The sequence below is a fragment of the Ricinus communis genome, chromosome 9 (assembly GCF_019578655.1).
Source record: "Ricinus communis isolate WT05 ecotype wild-type chromosome 9, ASM1957865v1, whole genome shotgun sequence".
Lineage (NCBI taxonomy): Eukaryota > Viridiplantae > Streptophyta > Magnoliopsida > Malpighiales > Euphorbiaceae > Ricinus > Ricinus communis.
This window is the reverse complement of record NC_063264.1, coordinates 766,827-783,959: the sequence shown is the minus strand read 5'-3', so window position 1 is coordinate 783,959 and position 17,133 is coordinate 766,827. Positions and strand designations below refer to the sequence as shown.

Sequence of the window (17,133 nt, the reverse complement as noted above, 5' to 3'; positions counted from 1 at the left end):
AAAATATAAATTAATATAAAATTTTATTTATTAAATATATAAAAATATTGAAATTATAAATTAGAGAACTTTTAAAGATCACTCAGATTGCTAATGATCCGAACCACAAAATACTCGGTGATAATTCAATGAATGATGCCCTAATCTATGCGGGCAGCAATACAAAGTCCCCACGCAACAAAAGCAAATCCAGTCTCAAAAATATTTACCTTCGAGTCCTGACCTTAGTTGCGTATCCAATTGAGAATCTTAAACTTGAATAAGTAGAATCTCAAGCTAATATCATATGATGCAGACATATGACACTAATAATTTTTATTCTAAATTAATAATATATATATATATATATATTCCACATAAACATAATTTAGTCCTTTTAAAAATTAATAATTTTTTTGTGAGAAATTGTGAGGTAATTATATTGATCATCTACTGACTAGCTGGCTTTGAATATTGTGGCTTTTATCAAGGGAATTTACCTTGGGAGATCCCTTTGCATATAATCTTTTGTCCGCAGAAGAGAAGCGTGTGTTTAGTTACTGTGATGAACGCGTGGAATACCATTTCAGTTGTTCAATCTTAAATTATTCATTAAGGGGCAAAAGACGTCTCCTTTGGTGCCATATTAGTCATGCCATTATGGCGTGTGTGGACTTAATTATTGGTCGCTATCACATTTTTAATGGTCACCGCCAATAACTAAGAAGACACTAGTCAGAACTCTAGTTCATTTGTTTAAGGCTAAAGCTAATGACTGTGCCTTTCCTCGCAAGGTTTTCAAAAATAAAAGAAAATTCTTATCATTTGTTTGTCCACTCCAATTTGGTCAAGGTATATGAATGCATTGAACAAGCCGTACAGAAAGTTTTATTTACATTGGCAAAATGATCAAAAAAAGAAAAAAGAACAAAGTGAGACCAAAAATGCCAGTAGCCAATCACAAGCAGCTGTCAAATTTTGCAAAGGGGAAGAAATGTATAAAGAATGAATGCTCGGTTCTACTCGCAACAAGCAGGCTCGTGCTCTTTCTGCAACTTCTCCCACAGACATAAGACCAACCTTGGACTTTGGTAATGAGCAAGAATATAATTTGATTCGCATCCAGCATTGTAAAACCTATCATCGTTCATGTAATTCACTTCTCGACCACTTTTCTTGAATCCTTCAATCCATATGCCCATTGCAACGTCTTCCAGTTTAAATAACTGGAAATCACAACTCATCAATAGAGAGAAAAATGCATTAATCAAGCAGACTCATGAGACATATTCTCGACAATCTGAACATCCTAAAATTATCATATGGTATCTTTTTCACCTTGAGATCTCCTACTTGGTGGCCTTGAACAATGAATTTTGCAATATCTCGAGAGATGACATACCCGGGACCATGCGCCCATGGTGGATATGAAGAATGTGGCCATTCCTGCACAAAGGAATACTCATCAAAGTAAAATGCAATGCTAGTTGGCATAGGAACAAGTAATGCACACATTTTGGAATATGTGATTAAGGTTACCTTATCGCTGATATACCATTTGCTGTCCTCATCCCTGTGGGGAGATGAGTCGTAGGATATAAGTCCATACAAGAGACTGTTAGCTGCCTTTTCTTTGAGACTAGAAAGAACTTCATCAATCCTCACAAAAGCATCATCATCAGTTTTCATGATATATTTTGCAGGGAGAATTTTGGTCTGTATATCGAATAAAAAATATTAACAGAAAAGTTAAACTAAATGAAGTCGGAAAATTGAATGACTGGTTTAGTTGTAGTAGTATAGTCCATACCCCCATAATACAGATTGCAATTGTTTTCAAACTAATCAGACTGTAATAATCGACAAAAGGCATCAATTGGACATCTCCATATGCTTGGGCTTCCTTCCACATCTCAAAGTTGACTTGACTATTCTTGTGCTGCAGGCATTAAAAAAGAAAAAACAATTTACCTAGAAAACAATTTTCAAATGAGGATTGCTATGTAGAATTTCATATTAGTATAGTGCTTATTGTTCCATGGATTATTGCACAATGCCCTGAATGGAAATACTTAAAGATGGGTACCCCAAAACATTATGAATTAGTTTCACCAAAACCAAGTTGAGATGACACACTAAAGGATGCAACAAAATCAATTAGGATTCAGTTTTCTCCACTTATGAAGATTTATTTATCACTACAAGTCCTCTAGTATCAAGGAATCAATCACAAAGTAAAAAATCTATAGTTTAGGAGCAAAACAGAGATTTGACATTGGCTTCCTTCTTTTCTAGAAACCTGTATTAAATAAAGTTCTTCATTATGAAATTGTTCCATTAAAATACTGAAATAGTTACTGCCATTCTTGCAGGGTTAATTTATCATACTCTATAAAAGCATTCTTTTGCAGCATTTAAAACATCACTTACAAGGCCAATGAAAAATCTGACAGCTACATCCCCAGAACGTACAGCCTCATACTGCATCCAGGACCTTCTCAGTGCCATACGGCGCTCAAAATTATTTCCAGTAGAGAAAACGCCAACCAACATTGCTAGTCTTTTCCTCCTCACTAGAGGAGCTTTGAGGAGCTCAACATCAACAACTAAATCATGATCTTCAGAAACAGGCAGGCCTTTGGCTAAGGCAGATAAGATATCCAAGCCACCATCCACTTTGACTCTGTTTATTACCCATGGTTCAAGGTTCTGCATATTACAACGTTCCAGAAGGTGAGAGTGTTTACCCTTTTTAGAATCATATAGCCTTCAACCAGCTAAGAATTGTAATTGTGGAAAATTCATACCTTACCTCCCTATATGTAAAAGATGTTTCATGCCTTCCATTCACAGTCATATGAAATCCCTCTGAACCAGCCCATAATGTAGCAGTGAAAGGATTCCCCTCAGAAAATGGGAAATTAACACTTGCATAAGCACTCCCTTGGGAAACATTAGCTTGTATGTCGCTACCAGGATGACTCCCATTTGGATGCTCATCCACAGTGCTTCTGACAATTTGTTCATTGCAAAGAACAAGTCCATCAACTGTGATGCCAGCTGATAGGTTAGATTATCAATTTAAAGAATCTTTATTCAGTTCAGTTCAAGGCAGAACAAACACATGCGGAAACTATGCATTGGGATAAGGTCAAGATTGACTAATATTAGAAGTAAGTTCGACATTTTAATACAACTTCAATAGAAAGGAGTAGGAAAGCGAGAAAAATTGCTTGTTCTTCATAGAAGATTTTATTCTGCCAGTCCTTTTGAGAAGTCTACTTCAGGCATCACCAAAATCTACAGAAAGATAATGAATGCACAAAGGCGACGGGAACAATTTTGCAGCATTATACTTGCCACTTATTACTAAAATAGAGAAAAATAGAAGGGGCAAAAAAAATTCAATGCAACTTGCTTTTCTAAGAATGACATGATCACAAATCAGATGTCCGATTAAATATTCTTAGGTCTCTTGCCTTTTCTCATCCTAGGCTGTCTCTAGTTTCAGTTATGAACAGTTTAAGTGCATGAAGTGAATTGGAGTTGTATGCACCACAACAATCACTATTACAGTAAAGGGGTCAAACTGGTGTTAGATACGCTATATGAACTATTTACCCTCTATTGCATTATAATGTATATACCTTTTGACTTTGGGTTGTGAGTAGATCCACGAGCAGGACATCTTTCCTCTTTGCCCCAACCATGTCCATTCGTCCATGTATTTTGAACAATAAAAGGCTCCTCTGTCATATTGTCTCCAGGCACGCTTACTTTGTAATTCAAGATATTAGGAGGGTTATTCTCTCCCAAAAGTTGGGAGCCATGAAGTTCAATTTGAAAGCTGCCATTGTGCTCATCAGGAATGCCAACTATTGTAATGGAGGAATCTTCAACTAGACCGCAAGGAACCTCAAGAACTGTACCATTGCTTGATGTTGTCTTGTCAACAGTGCTGACAGAGTAGGGACAGTTGTTATCTCCTGGTTTGTTGATGATGCCAGACTTGACCACTTCATCTTCCTTAATAATAGACAGTAAATCTTTCCATGCCACGGAAGCCTCTTTAATCCCTTGAGCTGTTTCAGCCAAAGCATCTGACCTGGATAATAGCAAACGCATCTGACCCCATACAAGTAAGGCCTTTGACGCTTCCTTGGAAATATTGTTTGGAGCATACAGGTCATTAAGTCCTTCAACATTAATGAAATGTGGTTGCATTGATGATCTTGTTGCTTTCTTTACTTCTACCCAGGAAGCTCTAACCTGATGTGTTTCCTTCGCATCGGAATTATTGGCTGGATAATTTCTAAAAAAATCATAAGCTGACTGCTTCTTCTGTGGCTGGTTTCCCATTAGGCTATAACTGAAAACCAAGATAACAGCAAGAGATGTAATCACCACGCCGCCTGACCATTTCTTCCATCGAAACAAAGATAAAACTATCTTCAAGATTTTCATTCTTGCACATCCTGCACGATCAGATTCTTCCATGTGGCAGCTTTATAAATGAAGAACAAACTGTAGCCTGGTCCTTGACTTGTTGAACTTTATTTGTACATGTCCAATGATAAACTTTTACTCTGCCAGAACCAATAATTCATTCAATTGTAAATAGACATAAAGATCAAACTTATTGAACTTTGAATCTAGATAAAACCCAATGATACAAAAATAGCTCCACGCGACTAAGCCTAACCTAATGATTCATCCACTAATTGGGAGATGAACCAAGAATTTGCATAAGCCTAAATTTGGCTCTCTCTCAAACAGAATCATAAAGGGTAGCTAAGGCCTGAATCGGTTACTTAGACCTTCTATGGCCATGAAAGCACCACCTTAACAAGTTTACTACTTAGAATGCATCTTAATTAAATAAACAGTCTGCTTAAAATGCATATTCTATCTGTGGAAGACCAACAAATTTTAAGCTCCATAGTAAGTAGCAGCTCGCATTACCAGAAAAATAAAAATAAAACTGAACCTTATTCATTAAATAAAAAGTTTCGCAGAATAGAGACTGTGAGACCAGAGAAACAAAAGCAGAGAACTCTTTCTATGACAAAATCTCACATTCAAAACCCCAAAAAGAAAAAAAGAAAAAATGAAAAGAAAAGGAGACAAGAAGCTAAAAATTGTAGCGCAACCCAACAGACCTGTAAAGTGGTAAAATTGCTTTTCAATGTAGGTAGTGTTGAACTACTGATCTTCAACCTTTTGATAGATGGCGAAACTTTCACACTAGAATTAACAGTAAGAACTCGGGTAAGTCTTTTCAGAGGTTCACCTAACATTACTAATGCAACTAGCTTCCTTTTATTTATTTTTTTTGTTTTGAAGATTTCATATATATGCGACCGTATTTGCGCTTGTCGGAACGAAGGTAGCCTTTCAGCACAATGTCAACTTCTTTCTTTGGGCTTTGTGGGCTTGAAATCAACAAAAATTTGCATATTTTGGGCTTTTAGCTTTTCCCCTATATTTGGGACGATAAAAGAGAGACAATATTAACTATACAAGAACTACAGTTTTAATTTTCTTCAATTTTATTGATTTTTTTCTAAAAAGTAAGAAAAGGGAATAGAGAATTCTTTTAAATTTTATTTTCTACTCTTTCTCTCTTTTAAAATGATGAAATTTTTTATTTAAAATAAATCAGACTGCTTTGTCAAAATTTCATTATTTTTTTGTATTATTTTAAGAAAAATGAAATAAATCACTTCAATGTTAAGTTTTAGCAAACTAAAGGGCAAAACTAACATAAATTCACAGGCATAATTTGACATTAAATGAAAAAGATTAATGTGTTTAAGACATTAGAAACAAAAAAAGAAAAAGAAAAAAAGAGAGTGAGAATAATAAGTCGGTCTATTGATGTAACAACATGGACAGGTGCGTTTACGTAATTCTAGTCCACGCCAACATTTTTGCATTTTGCAAGAGGAAACGAGACCTATATTTTTCTTATGGAAAAAGTACTCATATTAGTCTTTTTTACATTTCAAGAGCTATCATTTATTTTTATAGTTTTGGGTCTGTAATTTTCTACTTTTGTAATTACTACCTAACAAATTTATTGTAATATATAAAATTTTTTATTTTTAAGAGTCATATTATAAAATAATTTTTAAATATAATTTTTATTTGTTAAATATAAAGTAGAGAGTCAATTTAACTCTCTATATGTCTACTCTTTATTTAATAAATATATTATAAATTTTTATTTATTTAATTTAATTAATATTAATAATTTTTATTTGTTTATTTGTAAAAATTGAAAAAGAAAGTTTAATACTATTAATATTTATAGAAATAAAAACAAGATAAATAATAAAAAATAAAAAATCTATTAGACTTAAATAAAATATTTATTCTTTATATTTAAATATTTTTTAAAATATGTCTTATTATAAAATTTATACTCTTTAGAAAAGAAAGTACCATTAAGCATGGTCCTGCACTTTTTCAAAAAATAAATATTTTTAAATAATTTGATCTATAATTATTTATGGTAAAATTCATAATAAATACTTAAATTATATATTTGAAATCAAAAAATAATTTTTTGAAGTAGACTTATAATCGCTGAAAGATTATTTTAGCAGTTGATTTAATATTATTTCACTTAAGAAATAATAATTATCATTGTATAAACGTTTTATTATAATAAATAAAACTGATTTTAGTTATAAATGTCAAGATATAAGAAAAATGGAATCACTGAATTAAAATGTAAAGAAAAGAACTACAGACCCTAAATACGAAAACATTTCTAAAATATGAGGTACCATTTTGTACTTATTCCTTTCTTCTTCCTCTTCCAGTCCCTCCCTGTGGTGTCATCATTTGTTTCCTCAAACCGTCCGCTTCTCTTGGCCTCTTTCCCTCTCATCACAGATCGAACCAAACTACACTTTTCAACAACCTTCTGCAAACCCTAACTTATCCATTTCTGACTAACATTTCATTTCTCTAACTCTTATATTACACTCTTTAATGGCGCTTCCTCTACGCCGATCATCCACTTGATTTTTGAACTTGATCAATCACCATGTTCGAAGCTCATGTAATGTTTCCCGTTTCTTTTATTCTTATATACATATTCTTAAAATTTCTCTGGTGATAAACTAGTGGATAGGTAAACAATCTTAAAGTTTGTAATATATGAATAATTTGTGATACTTGAGTATCATCATGATGCTCTCCTGTGTTCATTTTGAATAAAAAGTCTTAGCCGCATTGTTTGTTAATCGATTACTGAGTGATCTCGTGTGGATTATATAGAGGAGTCTAATTTTAGTATTTGGCGCTAATATACTGATTTTCGGTTCGTGTACTACTTACGAGTAGAATTGTAACTGATTTTGAGAGACTAACCTGAAATCTTATAGCGAGGCAAAATAAAATGCAAGTTGAACTTCAGTATTTATTTAACGTAGTGCTAGTGTTTCCTGAATTCTGTTTTACATTAGGACCACAACCTTGCAAGTTCACTTGATGCTGCCTTTTGGCATGGCATATCAGGTTTAGAAGTGTTTTCCAATTAGCCTACATTTTTTAGATATAGATATATGTTGGTGGTTTATATTGACTGATCATGTCTGTTTAATGTGTTTCAGAAAACATATAGGTGCAGTAGTTCTTGTTGATAATTTTTTCCTTGTAGGTTCTCCACTTGCTTCGAAGATATTTGGGCGAATATGTCCATGGCCTCTCAGTGGAGGCATTAAGGATTAGTGTTTGGAAAGGTAAGATACCATTATTTTTCGATGTGCTCATATCCTTGGTTTGACTTTGAGCTAAGTTACCATATCTTGGATCATTGTCATTTTTTTTAGGAACAATCTATTTCTTAGACATGCTTTAGTAGAATTTCATATATTCATTTTTCCTCTCAATGCCAAATTTTGTGTCTTCCCTAATTCCTTAATCATTCTGAGTACTTCCACTTTTTGAAGGTGACGTTGTTCTCAAAGATTTGAGATTGAAGGCAGAAGCACTAAATGCACTGAAACTTCCAGTTACTGTCAAAGCTGGCTTTGTTGGCACTATTACATTAAAGGTAGCTAATATTATGATCTATAGCTGAGGATGAGTTATGTTGGATGGGCTCTCATACTCTTAATTATTTTTCAGGCGATATGCATTATGTTGTTAATGACAATTCTTGCTTTTGAATGTGTAACTAAAAAGTAAAGAGTTACTCTAAACTATTGCTATTAATTAAAACAAAGCTGTCCAACAGAGCTTAGATATAAGTCTTACTGATCATAAACAGTAGAAGAAAGAGAAGAAAAGGTTGTACAAAGCCATATGAGATTAAAAATGTCTGTATGACTTGCTTCGCGACTGGGATTCTACCTTTATGGCATGGAATCAATTTGTGCTAGTTGCTAAGTGAACTCGGAACAGTTCACAATAGTCATTCAAACCACTAGAAATTAAACATGTAACTTAAGTGAAATCTGAGATTCTATACATTCTTTCTTTTGCAAGTATAAATTCTGCGATAAACTTCTCTATCAGATAATTATGCCTGAGTATTGATTTTATTTATCTCTATTTTCTGCTTTTGAACTGACAGGTTCCATGGAAAAGTTTAGGTAAAGAACCTGTGATTGTTCTCATTGATCGTGTCTTTATTCTTGCTCATCCCGCTTCTGATGGCAGGACTCTTAATGTAAGATGGTGAATTTTTATTTTCCCTTAGTTTAACTTACATTATTATTTGTTTGTTTGAACGTAGTATTTTTTTTTTGTTTTATATTAGTTCTGATTTTTGTTTTTACATCATTTACTTCAGGAGGATGACAGGAGAAAGCTTTTTGAAGCCAAAGTTCAACAGATTGAGGTAAAATTCTGTGTGCATGTGAGGATGTTTGTGCGCAGGTCTATCCCAAAAACACAAATACAAATAGATACTTATGTTTTATTTTCCTGGTGCTTGTTTCTGAACTAACCACTAAAATTTGTACACTATGGCTGTATGAGGAGGGGTCTATAGGTTGTATCACGGTTATATTTGGCCCATGCTTCTAACTGTAGTTTACTTCTCAATTTAAGCACTTAAATGCAATGCATTATCTTTCATACAGTGTGACTTGTTGACCATTTGTTTTCTATGAGATTTTGTCTATGCATTTGTTAGCTGCTTTTGACATTATTCTCCCATTATCCTTTAATAATTAATAGTGTCACGGGTTACTCGTTAGTTTGTTAATGCTCCTCTTTTCTTTTTTTTTTTTTTTGGTTTCAATGCATCTGCCACGTAAATATGAAATATCATCATATTCTTATATTCTCTATTCATACCTATAATATAGAGTCTTAACAGTGTTTGTTTGCATGTGTTTTCTCTGTCTATGTCTGTTGGTCTTAGCCTCCTGTTCACCGTGTAGAGCAATAGAGTCTGGACAACTTTAACTAACATTTGTTTGCACAGGAAGCAGAATCTGCAATCCTCGAAGCAATATCAAGGTCAAAGTTAGGAAATGTACGTTTTTCTTTTTAATTCTCCTCTTCCTCATGCAATACAGTTTGCCTATACTATTATTGCGAATTCTGTTACTGGTCTTTGGTCTGATATTTGTTGTTCATTTCTGGGTCAATGGGAGCTTCACTTATTTTTGGAAATGATGTAGCCTTGCCAATACATATTGATTGTTAGCACCACGTATATAGATGTGCATTTCTTTATTTATCTGATTTTAAAGAAATTATGGTGATTTTAATTAGCATCCTAAAGCACTATATCTGATATCTGATTCTTTCACAGTCTTCTACTGGAAATTCATGGCTAGGTTCTTTAATTGCCACTATAATTGGAAATCTTAAGATTTCAATTAGCAATGTGCATGTCAGACTTGAGGATGCAGTCAGGTTAGTGTTCATCTCTTTTAAAATTTCTCTCTTCTGTCCTTCCTTCCTTTCATACCTGGTTTCTAGTGTTCTATTTTTTGCAATGTTATATGCTTTTCTCTTTTGTCGGTTATTTCTTAATGATATTTCTGTACTAGTTTGTATTCTCTTTTCCCCTGGACCTGCTTATTTATAAGAATCTGCGAACGATTATGCAGTAATCCAGGGCATCCATTTTCTTGTGGTGTTACATTGGCTAAATTGGCAGCTGTCACAATGGATGAGCAGGGAAATGAAACTTTTGATACCAGTGGTGCTCTTGATAGGTTGCGGAAGGTTAGCTTGTCTTTTCTTTGTTAAGTTCTTTCTATTGAAATTTATAGCTGAAGAAAATAGATAATTTTTCTTTTGTACATTGGGAAAGTAAGATATAGGAAATAATTAATTTTGATAATTTTCAATTCGATCTTTTTGCAGCACTTTGAGCATATGCAGAAAATTTTCAATGTTAATTTGCACTTTGGCTTAGGGTATACACACCCACATAAACCTTTTTCTTGGGGTGGGGGTTGGTGCATGTATCTGGGAGGTTTCTTTTATGGCTCAACAACAGTTGAACTTGCTTTTATATTGATCCATGGTTGTGTGAAGAGGATGATGATTGGCGTAGTATGTAGATAGCTCCATTACATCAATTATGGCATAATGAAGCAATGGTCATATGTTGGTTTTGTATTTCATAAGCTGTCTAAACATGTTGTTAATGGAATTTATGTCAGGAGGACCTGGATCGCTGTAGTGGTCAATAAGGCAATGATTTAAATGGCTGTAGCATTCAATAATCACTCGCTGAACTACTTGCAGAATAATTTGAAGTATCTTGGGCCAGATTGAGGAGAGAACATATATCCAGTCCCTCATAGTTTTAGATTAAGCCTTAGATGATCTCAGTTGGTTTCTTTTTGGTAGCCTTTAGGAGTTATGGAATTTGGTAGAAAAGAAACTATAGATCTTGTTACCGAGCAGGTGATTTCCTTTACACAAGGGGGGAAAACTGACTGTTCTATTGTTGCTTTACTTTCTGGATTTCATGGTTTATTATTCCTGCTGGCTGCTTGTTTATTTACTTATTTATTTTATTGATTTTGCATTTTGTATGGCATCAAAATTGTTTCTGCTAATGCATATATTCTTGGAACAGTCACTGCAGCTTGAGAGACTTGCTGTTTACCATGATTCTAACAGCCTTCCTTGGAAGATAGATAAGAGATGGGAAGATTTCAGTCCCAAGGAATGGATCGAGGTTGGTAGCGACATGTGGAATTATAAGCCTCCATCCTTTTCAATAGTTACTTCCTTTTCTTTAGAATGATCATCAAGATTGATTAGCTAAATTAAATAATCATTTATTTCCTTGATTTTGTTCCTACCTTGGTTGATTCTTTAGATATTTGAAGATGGTATAAATGAACCTTCTGTTGGCTATGGAATGTTGTCTAAATGGGCTGTGAATCGTAGCTACTTGCTCTCACCAATCAATGGAGTCCTCAAATATCATCGTCTTGGAAAACAAGAAAGAGTTGATCCAGAAATTCCATTTGAGAAGGCTTCTCTTGTTTTAAGTGATGTCTCGTTAACAATTAAGGAGGTGGAAGTTTTATATTTTCTTATCATTTGATTTTGCTCCAAGTCATCTTTCTGTGCAATATCTAGCATGAAATACTGAATCATCATTTTCTTATAGAACATCTTGTTCTTTTATTTGTTCGCCTCTGGCTTTTGGCTAGGGTTTCATCTCTCTCTCTCTCTCTCTCTCTCTCCCTTTGTGTTGCTACAGAGATAAGACAGAAAATTAAGTTAGAACTGTTAACATTTGTTCACTTTTCTTTTACATTTTAATTGGCATGCTTCATTCACGTGTCCTTTGGTTTTTCCAGACACAATATCATGATTGGATAAAACTTTTGGAAGTTGTTTCAAGATACAAGACTTACATCGAAATTTCTCATTTAAGACCTGAGGTGCCTGTTTCAGCAGGTCGTCATCTATGGTGGCGTTATGCTGCTCAAGCTGTTCTGCAACAGAAGCAAATGTGGTATAGACGTGTTTTTATTGTATAATATATCTGATTATAGGATGTTTCACAAATACCTGTTTTAAAGAATCTGTTGAATCTACTGCATTAACTATTTTAATTGACATGCACATAAGATCTTTTTTCTTGCATCATTCAAGCTTGCATAAAGCAGAAGAAGATGAGCTGCAGACATGCTTATGTGATTATTGATATTTTGGAAAAAAAGGCTGGTTAAAGAATCTGTGTACATATTTTCATAAAATCTTAATCCAAATAAATATATTCCTGAAACTTGAAATGACTTTCCATTTTTTGTCATGTTTCAGCTACCGGTTGTCATGGGATCGGATCCAGCATCTCTGTCATCTTCGTCGTCGTTATGTTCAGTTGTATGCTAGCTCACTTCAACAGTCATCTAATGCCTATATGTCAGAGCTTAGAGAAATGGAGAAAGATCTTGATTCCAAAGTTATTCTTCTATGGAGGTAAGAACTTGCCGGTTTCTAAATAAATCGATTGCTAGTGCATCGGAAAAAAATGCTGATGTGCTTATGGTGTCGTGTCATGATCAATGCTCAAGTAAGCAGGTTATGATGTACTTCTCATATAAACTTTCTTCCTCTCTCTCTCTCTCTCACACACACATACACACACAGACACGCGTACGCGCCACAGGCAGAGTCTCACACATATGCACATGGAGATGCATGCACACACTCCTAAGGTGGTATGTATGACTTTGGAGTACAGTGGCATTGGAGTACTGTAGGTCCATAATTGTCAAACAAGAGGAGTGCTGAGTGCATGGTCAAGTATGGGGTGGTTTGAGAAAAATTTCAAACCAAAATACAAATTGGCTGTTTTTATCGAATCCTAATAGATTTTTTTTGATATAGAGAAACCAATGTTTTTGTTGGCATTGTTAATCTGAAAGGTGAAATTAAAATACTATTTATGTATGTTAGACTGCATCAGGTTTAATGCCCATACTTTTAGATTATGATCAGCAGTTTACTATGTGACCCATTGTTCTGGTTTCACCTGCTGCCAAAGCATCTATATGTTGATACTTCTGCTCTTATGTTGTTATTTAGGCTGCTTGCACATGCGAAGGTTGAATCTGTAAAAACAAAGGAAGCAGCTGAACAAAGGAGACTTAAAAGGAAGAGCTGGTTTTCATTTAGATGGTTGGTTGGAACTTCATATTTTTTTGTTTCTTGAATGGTGAATTTCTTTTGAAATATTTGATCTTGAGCTTTCAAGGAATCTGGTTTGTGGTTCTGATTTCTGCATATTTAAATTAGTTTGCTTTCCACCTTTCAGGCACACAGACTCTGAAGATTCCAGTAACGTGGGTGCTTCTGAGGGATCACAGTTAACAGAAGAAAGACTGACTAAAGAAGAATGGCAGGCAATCAATAATTTGCTCAGTTACCAGCCAGATGAGGAGTTAATGCCACACATAGGGAAGGACATGCAGAATATGATTCAGTATTTGGTGACTGTATCTATTAGGCAGGCTGCAGCCAGGATTATTGATATAAATCAGACTGAGATTATTTGTGGTAGATTTGAGGAACTGCACGTGTCAACGAATTTTAAGAATCGTAGTACTCACTATGACGTGTTGTTGAAATTCTATGGTTTATCTGCACCTGGAGGTTCACTAGCACAGGTTTGTTGGCTGTAATGGCAAGACAAGACTGTGATGCAATTCGTGTCAAGGTTTTGAGTTATAATTAAGAGGTTTTTGGACATGACTAGAGATTCTAAATATCATGTTTAATTTTCAATTGACCTGAATTTTAATTATTTTTTTTTCAATTCTTTTATGTTTGATGTGCCCATCTCTAATGTTTAAAGCCTGTTGATTCATTTTAGTGAGTTGTGGACTAAATTAGTTGCTATGAATAAGACACTGATTTTTTGCTGTGCACTTGTTACACTTCTTTTGGTTGGCTTATATGTATTTTGTAAATTACTTTTCAGAGTGTATCTAGCGAGCATAAGGTGAATGCATTATCTGCTAGTTTTGTGAAGTCACCAGTTGGGGAGAATGTTGACTGGAGGCTGTCAGCAACTATTTCTCCTTGCCATGTTACGGTAATTTCTTAATCCTTGAGAGAGATGGAGAGTGGAGTGATTTATATCTTATTAAGCTGCATACGCTAGTTACTTATATTGCTTACCTTGTTTATATTAGAATTACATCCTATTTATATGGTAGTTTTAAACTGTTATCTTTGTTGGAGGAAGAGAGGCAGGTACAAGGAAGTATATCTGTTGTCTTATATACACATTTGCAAATCAATGCATTGCTTGTTGTGCTCTTCATGTTACCACTTATCTGTTTATTTCCCATCTTGAAAATTTTATATTGTTCCTTCAATGATAATATTATGATGTTCCTTGTAAGAACTTGAAGCTTTTTATCTCAACACATTTTCCCTCGAATGAAAAGAATTTAACTTCCTGGAATTGAGAAGCACGATTGATTTGAGTGGAGACTTTGAAAAGAAAACACGATGACATTTACAACCCTTGATCTCTTTGAACATCCCCCAGATTTAGGAACTTGTTTTCTGTAACTTTATCATGAAACCTAAACTGATGTTTGATAGTGTGGTTGATAATATCTATAGCAGCACTGGTGGCCTAATTTAGAGGTTTGCACTGGTGCACTTGGATGCTAAGAAAACTAGTATGTTTGAGTAACTGAAGCTGCCAAACATCGCTTCAGATATTTATTGATATCATTTTCTGAACAGACAGTTGATAACAAAAAGGAGAAATAGAAGTTGAGTTAACAGTTCATTAGAGAAAGTATTGAGTCAAATCGTTCCTTCTCATGTTTTTGTAAGTGCAGTTGACATCAAATCTTCCTTAAGGAGAAATTCCCTTCTTGTGTTGGTCTCCATAATTTGAAGTTTGTATTAAGTTGCTTCTGTAATGCTCTTTCTGTTCTTGGTAAATTTATGAATGCTAATGGAGAATAGGGTGGAGATTGGACAGAGTAGTGAGAACAGGGAAGTGTATTCTCCTTTCCTTCCAGCTATTTTGCAGATACCAGACCTTTGAGAAACATACATGCCACTTAATGTCCACTATTTCCTAACAGTTCTCCATCGCTAATATGCTACTCATAGTCATGTGCTTTGCATCTCCTGTTGCTGTATCTATAATATTGTGAAACGCATTTTACAATTTTCTTTTGTCTTTCCATATTTTTTCTTTTTTCTCTTACCAATCTTCCCTTTTCCCCTTTCTTGTGAAGCTTCCTTACTTCTTTTTTGGCCACAGGTATTAATGGAAAGTTTTGATCACTTTTTTGAGTTCATTAAGAGAAGTAATGCAGTTAGTCCTACAGTTGCATTAGAAACTGCAAATGCTTTGCAGGTATGATGTCAATGCACTGAGTGTGAGGAAGGCACTAATACTATCATTAAACTAATTTTTAATTCTTTCATCGAAAAATTCAGATGAAGATTGAAAAAGTGACTCGTAGAGCACAAGAGCAATTTCAGATGGTATTAGAGGAACAGAGCAGGTAATTATTTTGCTGAATCCTGGCACTTGTTAAATCTTTGATTACCTTCTTGATGTAAGAAATTCTGTGTATCAGTTGTAATTGGGAGGTATGTGACTCAGATTACTCATTATAGTGCAAAGATTGGGATGTAAAGAACTGTGTAATTGAGTGTCATGGAATGTAAATAGAAGTTGTGGAGATATCGGTGAGTGAAAAATGTATTTGTTTAAGAGCAAGAGGTAAGAGGTTGACAGTATTTTAGCTGAGAGTTGTGGGAGCTAGTCTACAAGGAGTTTGTCATCTGCACAAATGTCCCTTTTCTCTGTGGGGAGTGCTCATTTTTTGTTGCCTGTGATTCATTGCTTTTGTAGGAAAAGTTTTGGAGGACCTAATGAGAATATAGCATACAGAATAGTTCATACGGTACTGAGGGTTTCTTAAATATGGTTGATTTGTAGTTACTTGTTGATTGACCTGGCAATAGGTTCAGTTTCTCCATTTATTTTTGGTGCCCTACTTTGTGATTTTGTTTTGGTAGAAAACGAATGCAAATCTGACTTGTTTGCATATCTGGTTGGTTTTATAGATTCGCCCTTGACATTGATTTGGATGCTCCAAAAGTTAGGGTTCCTATAAGAACAACTGGCTCTTCAAAATGCGATGTGCATTTTCTTTTGGATTTTGGCCATTTTACCTTGCACACTGCGGTATGCTTCTTATTGAGATCTTTCAATGTAGCTTTTTACATTTTTTTATTTATATATTTATTTTTAAATCTGTCTTTTATTGCAGGAAGGTCAAGCTGATGAACAAAGGCAGAGCTTTTACTCTCGTTTCTGCATATCTGGAAGAGATATTGCTGCATTCTTTACAAATTGTAATTCTGCCTTTCAGAACAGCACAGCAGTTGTACCAAATGATAATAGTCAGGCAATAACGTCGCGCATACCTGAAACAAAAGGCAATTTTTATTCTCTCATTGATAGGTGTGGAATGGCGGTAATTGTTGATCAGGTATGATAATTTGCTTTTATTTTTATTGTCAGATATAATTATTTTTCTTTATTTTAACCTCCGCGCTGTAATTATTTTCTGGATTTTAACACTCTGCATTGTGTTTTGATGGTGTTTGGAAGTTGTGGATTTGTAGTTTGGTGGTAGTATGCTAATGCCCTTTTCGTTACAAATGAAAGCATAATTTGCCAAGAAACCCATTAATGCTCAGAGTCAAATATTTTTATTGTTTTATGTCCTTCATGTTTGCATTACTTGTTATTAAACAGATATTGCAGATTCATTAAATTGTTGAACCTACTATTTAGCATATCTGCATTAACTTTTCTAGACACATTTTTACCTTTTTTGTATCTGTTAAGATTTTGAAACCCACAAATGTCTTTACTGAAGATCAAAGTGCCTCATCCGAGTTATCCTTCAACTCGCATATCTGTGCAAGTTCCAAATCTTGGCATTCACTTTTCGCCGGAAAGATATTATAGACTTATGGAATTGTTGAACATGCTGAATGATACTATGGAAAATTATGGCCAGTCAGCTGTCGATAATCTTCAAACTCAGTTTGCCCCTTGGAGTTCTGCTGATATTGCTACCGAGGCTAGAATTCTTGTGTGGAAGGTATTGTTCATGTTTCTAGTGATAAGGGAGATAAGCTGGTTGGTCACATGGA

At 34.4% G+C, this 17,133-nt stretch overlaps 2 protein-coding genes across 7 annotated transcripts in view; one reads left to right on the top strand and one right to left on the bottom strand.

Moving 5' to 3' along the window:
- Positions 1–821: 821 nt before the first annotated feature.
- LOC8261313 (hydroxyproline O-galactosyltransferase GALT3) lies at positions 822–5,420 on the bottom strand. Its single transcript, XM_002519242.4, has 8 exons — positions 5,139–5,420; positions 3,627–4,565; positions 2,792–3,027; positions 2,410–2,688; positions 1,790–1,918; positions 1,519–1,695; positions 1,318–1,425; positions 822–1,205 (listed from the first exon to the last, which is right to left on the bottom strand). Exons 2-8 carry the CDS (start codon positions 4,474–4,476, stop codon positions 999–1,001), a joined length of 1,986 nt encoding a protein of 661 aa, XP_002519288.1. The 5' UTR covers positions 4,477–4,565; positions 5,139–5,420; the 3' UTR covers positions 822–998.
- A 1,368-nt stretch (positions 5,421–6,788) lies between these two features.
- LOC8261314 overlaps positions 6,789–17,133 on the top strand; it is a 42,239-nt gene continuing 31,894 nt past the window's right edge. For 3 of the 6 annotated variants that reach the window (XM_048379115.1, XM_048379113.1, XM_048379112.1), the window contains exons 1-20: positions 6,792–7,048; positions 7,649–7,730; positions 7,941–8,044; positions 8,567–8,662; positions 8,786–8,833; positions 9,425–9,475; positions 9,758–9,861; positions 10,059–10,176; positions 11,042–11,143; positions 11,288–11,488; positions 11,778–11,935; positions 12,244–12,402; positions 13,012–13,104; positions 13,241–13,592; positions 13,907–14,020; positions 15,218–15,313; positions 15,397–15,464; positions 16,033–16,153; positions 16,239–16,460; positions 16,854–17,081. In XM_048379115.1, coding sequence (XP_048235072.1) covers positions 7,034–7,048; positions 7,649–7,730; positions 7,941–8,044; positions 8,567–8,662; positions 8,786–8,833; positions 9,425–9,475; positions 9,758–9,861; positions 10,059–10,176; positions 11,042–11,143; positions 11,288–11,488; positions 11,778–11,935; positions 12,244–12,402; positions 13,012–13,104; positions 13,241–13,592; positions 13,907–14,020; positions 15,218–15,313; positions 15,397–15,464; positions 16,033–16,153; positions 16,239–16,460; positions 16,854–17,081 — 2,532 coding nt within the window. In that variant the 5' untranslated portion in view covers positions 6,792–7,033. Of the gene's footprint in view, positions 7,049–7,648; positions 7,731–7,940; positions 8,045–8,566; positions 8,663–8,785; positions 8,834–9,424; positions 9,476–9,757; positions 9,862–10,058; positions 10,177–11,041; positions 11,144–11,287; positions 11,489–11,777; positions 11,936–12,243; positions 12,403–13,011; positions 13,105–13,240; positions 13,593–13,906; positions 14,021–15,217; positions 15,314–15,396; positions 15,465–16,032; positions 16,154–16,238; positions 16,461–16,853; positions 17,082–17,133 lie in introns of those variants that run through there. The other 3 variants (XM_048379116.1, XM_048379114.1, XM_048379117.1) reach the window with 3 other exon arrangements.

Coding starts and splice junctions, on each gene's coding strand:
- LOC8261313 (XM_002519242.4), bottom strand. CDS start 4,476: ATGGAAGAATCTGATCGTGCAGGATGTGCAAGAATGAAAATCTTGAAG. Junction 2,689..2,791: donor CATCTTTTACATATAGGGAG/GTAAGGTATGAA, acceptor TGTAATATGCAG/AACCTTGAACCATGGGTAAT. Junction 1,206..1,317: donor ACCAAGTAGGAGATCTCAAG/GTGAAAAAGATA, acceptor TGTGATTTCCAG/TTATTTAAACTGGAAGACGT.